General features: G+C 42.2%; 1 protein-coding gene across 6 annotated transcripts in view; it reads left to right on the top strand.

Moving 5' to 3' along the window:
* The window catches only part of DAAM1 (dishevelled associated activator of morphogenesis 1), a 317,520-nt gene that overhangs the window by 205,118 nt on the left and 103,416 nt on the right, over positions 1 to 8,986 (top strand). For all 6 annotated transcript variants that reach the window (XM_075330205.1, XM_075330206.1, XM_075330203.1 and 3 more), the window contains 2 exons: positions 5,032 to 5,126; positions 7,868 to 8,201. In XM_075330205.1, coding sequence (XP_075186320.1) covers positions 5,032 to 5,126; positions 7,868 to 8,201 — 429 coding nt within the window. The remainder of the gene's footprint in view (positions 1 to 5,031; positions 5,127 to 7,867; positions 8,202 to 8,986) is intronic.

Here is an 8,986-nt window from a genome sequence, read left to right as displayed (position 1 = left end):
TGGTTGCCAGATTATATATGTCCGTCAAGGTGACCTTTCTACCTGTGTAACAGAGGACTTCACATCTTTTGGGTCTGAAAATTGCTCCTAATTTAGTTATTGGTATTGTAGAAATGCAAGGAACCATAATATGCATTTGATCCAATTCTGCAGGACTCTTTTTCCACCAAGTGTGTTTGAAAAGTGTCACTAAATGTATGCCCTAGACACATGCAGTGTACCTGATTAGATAAAATTAGTATGCCAACCCTACCTACGCCACAAGGTCTGTTTTGGCATAAATTTAGCCATTGATAGTTTTGTTTTTGACATGTGGGACACAATGTTGACCTATGATGGTTATGTAAGGCTAGTTTCGCTGTCATGTGACTGGAGCACGTGACCCGGAAGTTGCCGCGCTGCCATTGTACTGTATACAGTGTACTGGAGTCCGCCGGATCCGGCGAAAAGCCGAGTATGTAAAACTAGCCTTAGAAAGTGTAAAGGGCGCTTTAAACGCTGTGACATCACTAGCGATCGCCCCTGCCCCCGTCGTTTGTGCGTCACAGGCAAATCGCTGCCCGTGGCGGACAAAATCGGTAGTGCGCGTCACACATACTTACCTGCCTAACAACGTCGCTGTGGCCAGCGAACAACCTCTTTTCTAAGGGGGTGGTTCGTGCGGCGTCACAGCCACGTCACACAGCAGGCAACCAATAGAAGCGGAGGGGCGGAGATCAGCCGCATTCACGTCACTCCCACCTCGTTGCCGGAGGACGCAGGTACGCTGTTGTTCGTCGTTCCCAGGGTGTCACACGTAGCGATGTGTGCTACCTCAGGAACGACGAACAACCTGCGTCCAAAATCAGCAACGATATTTGGGAAATGAACAACGTGTCAACGATTTGGTGAGTATTTCTGATAGTTAGCGGTCGCTCGTACATGTCACACGCAACGACGTCGATAACGAGGCCGGATGTGCGTCACAAATTCCGTGACCCCGACGATATCTCGTTAGCGATGTCGTTGCGTGTAAAGCGGCCTTTAGTCTTGTGTCGCATCGGTCAAGCCCTCAGTAATTAGTAATATATCCCTTATCCTAAGGCTATGTGTCCACGGTAGAATGTACCTGCGGATTTTTCTGCCTGAAAATCCGCGACTTTCGCGGCAAATCCGTACCCGCGGATTTGCCGCGGATTTTGATGCGGATTTTTTTTTTTTCCCCATTCAAAACCAAAAATCCGCACCAAATCTGCAACAAACAATTGACATGCTGCAGATTTTTCCGGATCAAAATCCGCGGCAAATCCGCAGCGGAAAAATCCGCAGCATGGACACAGCATTTCCAAAATGCCATTGAAATGGCTTGGAAGTGCCGCTGCTGCAGATTTTCGGGAAATCCGCGGCAAATCCGCGGTAAATCCTCAGCGTGGGCACATAGCCTAAAGGTGGAGGAGAACTCTAAATCTTGGGAAAACCCCCCATTAAAGGGGCTATCTATATAGAGCAGGACGATATAAAATACAGAGCAGGAAGGTTAACGTTGCTCTGTATTTCGTGTTTACACTTACTAAATACTTACAGGAATACAATGTAAGTATTGCCCCCATATGTGTAAAGAGCATTACGAACAATGCAGCGCCGGGGGCTTGGAATATATTGACGACTCCACGGCTAATGGATGAGCAGCTACTGGGTCATCTATACATTTCGCATGTAGCAGCTGCATATTGGGGAGATTAAGCCTCCCTCCCCTGTGCTGTCTTTGTTGGATTTTGCAAAGGAGTGATGGAATAAATGACATCACTGGTCGGGAAGCCCCGCAGGGCACAGGATTGCTTTGTACCATTGCTGACAGCTGTCCACACGTATTACCAAGGGGCAAGTCACACCATACAATAGAAATAACACAACCGTCCCCCCCCCCCCCTTTATTCGTTATCCAGTTCAGTTGTTGAAGGCGGGATGTTTGCAATCATTTTCGCAGACTCCAGTGACCTGTTGCTCTGTTTGTCTTTTCCTTTATAAACACATTTGCAAACATGGAGAATTTCAGCACTTGCTTGTATCGGAGGATTAGATGCCTGTAAATTGCAAGATGATGAAAGGGGTTTCCTAATCCTTAACTTTCGAGGAACTTGGCTTTCCTTTTATTTACTGGTCTTACATTTGTTTCCTCTTCGTTACATTTGTTTGATAATAGAAAGTCTCATTTTCGTGTAAACCGAAACAAACATCTGTATCCTAGCTCGGAAGATGACATCGGCGTGAGCCGAGAGTGTCCTATGATGGAAAGGATCTTGTCATTATCTAGAGGAATGAACCCCCTTTGGCTCTGATCTGCTTGGACTTGTAGAGATAACTCATTACGGCTGAGTAGGAATTCATACCAAATCGGTTTTCCAGGATTTATACAATGAAGACTTCCAAAGCGGCAGCCGCCATATGTTCAGCATGACAACCTCAAACTACACAACTAGGGAGACACATCCAACATACACAGTCCTATAGAAAATTAAAAGAAGTGTCCGGCCAACACTCATGTCGACAGCTCTATAATTGGAGGTTGAAATAAACTTATTGTAGGCCAAATGGGTGCCGGAGCTGGGGCACCTCATCTGGTACACCCTTCCCTCAAATTTGTGAATTATCGCTTCACCATACTGGCCCATAGTTCACCATACTGGCCCATAGTTCACCATACTGGCCCATAGTTCACCATACTGGCCCATAGTTCACCATACTGGCCCATACTTTACCATACTGGCCCATACTTTACCATACTGGCCCATACTTTACCATACTGGCCCATACTTTACCATACTGGCCCATACTTTACCATACTGGCCCATACTTTACCATACTGGCCCATACTTTACCATACTGGCCCATACTTTACCATACTGGCCCATACTTTACCATACTGGCCCATACTTTACCATACTGGCCCATACTTCACCATACTGGCCCATAGTTCACCATACTGGCCCATAGTTCACCATACTGGCCCATAGTTCACCATACTGGCCCATAGTTCACCATACTGGCCCATAGTTCACCATACTGGCCCATAGTTCACCATACTGGCCCATAGTTCACCATAGTGGCCCATACTTTACCATACTGGCCCATAGTTCACCATACTGGCCCATAGTTCACCATACTGGCCCATAGTTCACCATACTGGCCCATAGTTCACCATACTGGCCCATAGTTCACCATACTGGCCCATAGTTCACCATAGTGGCCCATACTTTACCCTACTGGCCCATACTTTACCCTACTGGCCCATACTTTACCATACTGGCCCATACTTTACCATACTGGCCCATACTTTACCATACTGGCCCATACTTCACCATACTGGCCCATAGTTCACCATACTGGCCCATAGTTCACCATACTGGCCCATAGTTCACCATACTGGCCCATAGTTCACCATACTGGCCCATAGTTCACCATACTGGCCCATAGTTCACCATACTGGCCCATACTTTACCATACTGGCCCATACTTTACCATACTGGCCCATACTTTACCATACTGGCCCATACTTTACCATACTGGCCCATACTTTACCATACTGGCCCATACTTTACCATACTGGCCCATACTTTACCATACTGGCCCATACTTTACCATACTGGCCCATACTTTACCATACTGGCCCATACTTTACCATACTGGCCCATACTTTACCATTCTGGCCCATACTTTACCATACTTTACCATTCTGGCCCATACTTTACCATACTCGCTCATACTTTACCATACTGGCCCATATGTCACCATACTGGCCCATATGTCACCATACTGGCCCATATGTCACCATACTGGCCCATATGTCACCATACTGGCCCATATGTCACCATACTGGCCCATATGTCACCATACTGGCCCATATGTCACCATACTGGCCCATATGTCACCATACTGGCCCATATGTCACCATACTGGCCCATATGTCACCATACTGGCCCATATGTCACCATACTGGCCCATATGTCACCATACTGGCCCATATGTCACCATACTGGCCCATACGTCACCATACTGGCCCATACGTCACCATACTGGCCCATACTTCGCCATATAGACCCCATAATGCTCCCCAAAGAAATAAGAGACCTAATATACTGTTAGGCCGCAAAATTCCTCCTTCTGCTACATTCACACATTGGCATGAAATTTCCGTGTACTGCCCGATTTATTTATTTTTTGATCCAACGTTACACAAACCCATAGTTTCATGAATATATTTGCACATCTATGAAAATGACGGATTTCGAATGTGATATCCGCAAGATTCAGTACATGTCTTCTTGTAATCTGATTTTGATGATCCAAGTATGGAGTCTGTGGACTTGCCGATAACAAAAGGAAAAAATGTACTTCACACAGACTCTGCGAACTGGTGTGTAAATGCCACATCACCTACACGCCTGCTTCCAAATTCAGGCAAATATCCAGTACCCGTCAATAACTTTTTGATCTACATAGTTATTTTCTTATTATTAATGTGTAATGTTAGAATTTTTTTTTTCTAAATAAATTTTGACATTTTGAATCACTATCGGCACAATGTGTTTGATCAAAGGTCTGTGGTGTGCGCTGCGGCACCTCCATTGTGCTCACCCACTGAGGTCAGTCTCCCCCTGACATTGATGTCCCACATAATGGAAAGCCCATTGTCATTTCCTTGGAGAATTCCTTTAATTTCAGAAGTGCCGTGTGTTAAGCCTTATTTTTCCTTCTGTGAATAAACATTCATGGTAATCCGGATGATATTAATCATTGTCTGCTTTCCTGTTTACAGCAGATGGTTTAACCGGGCACAGAGTGCCATCCTTCTGTCCCGAATGCAGCCCCCATCAATGGCCTGGTGTAGGGTTTTCACTCCTGATCGCTATTATTAAATCCTATAAATTTAGTCTAGATTGGTAGGTCGGATTATGTGCTATCTTCTGCACTCCCAGGATGCAAGAAATGGTTAATGATCCTATTAAACTCTTAATGAACCAGCAATTAACTTTCCCATTTCCCATGTCACAGAGGAGAACATTATTGGCAATGGAGAAGGAAGATGAAGACGAAAGGAACAAAACTATAGAGAGTCTGAAGACTGCGCTAAGGACGAAACCTATGAGGTCAGAGCAATTCTCTATGAATATATATAAGTATGTATGTGTGTGCATGTATGTATGTATATTATGTATGTATGTATACATGCGGGTGTGTGTATGTATAATAAATAAATATATATATATATATATATATATATATATATATATTATATATGTGTATTTATACAGTGTGTATATATTTATATATATGTGTATTTATACAGTGTGTATATATTTATATATATGTGTATTTATACAGTGTGTATATATTTATATATATGTGTATGTATACAGTATGTGTGTATATATTTATATATATATATATATATATATATATATATATATATATATATGTGTATGTATACAGTGTGTGTATATAATATATATATATATATATATATATATATATATATATATATATATATATATATATATATATATATACACACACACATACTGTATACATACACACATTATATATATGTGTGTATGTATACAGTATGTGTGTGTGTGTATATATTTATATAATGTGTGTGTATAGAATGTGTAAGCGTGTATATATAATTTATGTATATATGTGAGTTTGTGTAAAATATATATATAATATATATAATTTGTGTGTATGTATGATGTGTGTATATATACAGTGAGGAAAATAACTATTTGATACACTGCCGTTTTTCACGTTTTCCCACCTGATAAGAATGGAGAGGTCTGTAATTGTTATTGTGGGTATAGTTCAGCTGTGACAGGCAGAATCCCCCCCAAAAAATCCAGAAAATCACATTGTATGATTTTTAATTATTTTGCATTTTATTGCATAATTTTAAGTATTTGATTCAATAGAAAAACAGAACTTATTATTTGGTAGAAACCTTTGTCTGCCATTACAGAGGTCGGACGTTTCCTGTAGATCTTGACCAGGTTTGCACACACTGCAGCAGGGATTTTGGCGACTCCTCCATACAGATCTTCTCCAAATCTTTCAGGTTTCGGGGCTGTCACTGGGCAACATTAAGTTTCAGCTCCATCCAAAGATTTTCTATTGGGTTCAGGTCTGGAGACTGGCTAGACCACTGCAGGAGCTTGAAATGTTTCTTACGGAGCCACTCCTTAGTTGCACTTGCTGTGTGTTTCGGGTCATTATCCTGCTGAAAGACCCAGCTATGACTACTTATCAATGCTCTTACTGAGAGAGAAAGGTTGATGGTTAAAATATTGCGATACATGACCCCATTCATCCTCCCTTTAATGTGGGGCAGTCCTCCTGTCCTTGTTTCAGAAAAGCACCCCCAAAGTATGATGTTTCCACCCCCATGCTTCTTGGTTGGGACTGTGTTCTTGAGGTTGTACTCATTCTTCTTCTTCCTCCAAATACGGTGAGTGGTGTTGATACCAAATGGTTCCATTTTGGTCTCATCTGACCACATGACCTTCTCCTATGCCTCCTCTGGAACATGCAGATGGTCAGTGATGAACTTCAAATCGCCTGGATATGTGCTGGTATGAGCAGAGGGACCTTGTGTTGCCTGCAGGATTTTACTCCATGACTGTGCAGTGTGTTATTAACGATAATCTTTGAGACTGTGGTCCCAGCCCTCTTCAGGTCATTGACCAGGTCCTCCCGTGTAGTTCTGGACTGATTCCTGACCTTTCTCAGAATCATCCTTGCCCCACGAGGCGACACCTTGCATGGAGACCGAATAAGATTGACAGTCATTTTGTGTTTCTTCCATTTTCTAATAATTGCGCCAGCAGTTGTTGTCTTCTCACCTAGCTGCTTGCCTATTATCCTGTAGCTCATCCCAGGCTTGTGCAGATCTAATTTTTAGTCCCTAGTGTCCTTAAACAGCTATTTGGTCTTGGCCATGATGCGGAGGTTGGAATGTGATTGGGTGGAGAGGTGTCTGTCATACAGGTAACAAGTTCAAAGAGGTGCAATTAATACAGGTATTGAGTGCAGAGTAGATAGGCTTCTTAAAGAAAACGTAACAGATCTGTGAGAGACAGAATTCTTCCTGGTTGGTCGGTGATCAAATACTTTTTTCATGCAATAAAATGCAAATTATTTAAAAATCATACAAAGGGATTTTCTGGATTTTTTTTTTATTCTGTTTGTCACAGTTGAAGTGTACCTACGATAAAAATTACAGACCTCTCCATTCTTTGTAGGTGGGAAAACCTTCCACATCGAAAATACTTATTTTTCCCCACTGTGTGTGTGTGTGTGTGTGTGTGTGTGTGTGTGTGTGTCTGGGTCTGTGTGTGTATGTCTGTGTGTGTGTGTATGTCTGTGTGTGTGTGTGTATGTCTGTGTGTGTGTGTGTATGTCTGTGTGTGTGTGTATGTCTGTGTGTGTGTGTATGTCTGTGTGTGTGTGTATGTCTGTGTGTGTGTGTGTGTGTGTGTGTCTGTGTGTGTGTCTGTGTGTCTGGGTCTGTGTGTGTATGTCTGTGTGTGTGTGTATGTCTGTGTGTGTGTATGTCTGTGTGTGTGTGTGTATGTCTGTGTGTGTGTGTGTATGTATGTCTGTGTGTGTGTGTGTGTGTATGTCTGTGTGTGTATGTGTGTGTGTATGTCTGTGTGTGTGTGTGGTGTGTGGTATGTGTGTGTGTATAATGTGGATGGGTGGTAGTGCAATATTTCTTACAAGAACTTGGATCACGTTGGTTTGAGGTTCTAAGGGGATACTGCGATATTGTTCAATTACATTTTATAGTTAAGGGTTTGAAATGTATTGCTTTTTTTGTGTCCTTTTTTTGTAGGTTTGTGACCAGGTTCATAGAGATGGACGGTTTAACTTGCATATTGAACTTCCTCAAAAATATGGACTACGAAATAGCAGAGTCCCAAATACATACCTCTCTCATTGGCTGCATCAAAGCGCTAATGAACAACTCTCAGGGACGGGCTCACGTCTTGGCCCATTCGGAGAGCATTAATGTGATCGCTCAGAGTCTGGCCACAGAGAACATCAAGACTAAAGTAGCTGTGCTGGAAATAATGGGGGCCGTCTGCTTGGTCCCTGGAGGACACAAGAAGGTCCTGGAAGCCATGCTGCACTACCAGAGATATGCCAGCGAGAGGACGCGCTTCCAGGTAACACCACTACCATACAATTACATTACTGGGTTATCACTGATCCACAGGTTAGAAGATAATTTGGTGATCCCTGAATGTTGACCTGCTAGGACCCAACTGGCCTCAGTGATGGGACCTCTAACGATCAGAGGGTCAGTGATCACTAACCCATTTGAAATAGCCCTGGTCTTGTGACTATCCAAAATGGCCATGGATTGTTGACAACCTATATCAGCCTGTTTGATCCATTGTAAAAAAAACCTAAAAAATTGAAACTCCAAAATGTTTCTTAATCGTTGTTCCCCAAACAAAAAATGCAATAAGTATCAGAATGAAAACAAATAAATATTTCAACTCCTTGCACAAAAAAATCTGCATCAATGGAGAAATTAAATGTTACACGTCTCAAAAATCATACCACAAAGCAATTTTTTTTCTTAGTTGACAAATCTCAAAATTTTCAAGCCACTAAAATGCTAAAAAAATAAATACCTTCACAGCTCTATTGACGAAAAATAGAATAAAAAAAACCCCACAATTTGCTGCTTCCAAAGAGCTCACTCCGACTTCAGTTTTTCTCGTAGAGACTATCAAAGTCTATGGGGTCATTCACATGTCTGTGTATTTTTTTTTTTTTTTGGGGGGTGGGCAAAGTGATCCTCACAAAATCAGAGTCTCTGGTCAAACTCTCACCTTGAAAAGAAATCTACATTGACTGGTTTAATGGGAGAAGCCTGAGAAATCTCCATCACTTGAGTGTTTTTGTTTGTTTGTTTTTTTGTTTTGTTTTTTCAAATCCAAGA

Source organism: Anomaloglossus baeobatrachus, chromosome 12, assembly GCF_048569485.1.
Source record: "Anomaloglossus baeobatrachus isolate aAnoBae1 chromosome 12, aAnoBae1.hap1, whole genome shotgun sequence".
NCBI lineage: Eukaryota > Metazoa > Chordata > Amphibia > Anura > Aromobatidae > Anomaloglossus > Anomaloglossus baeobatrachus.
Note: the sequence above shows the minus strand (reverse complement) of the source record. Positions and strands in the feature narration are given on the sequence as shown.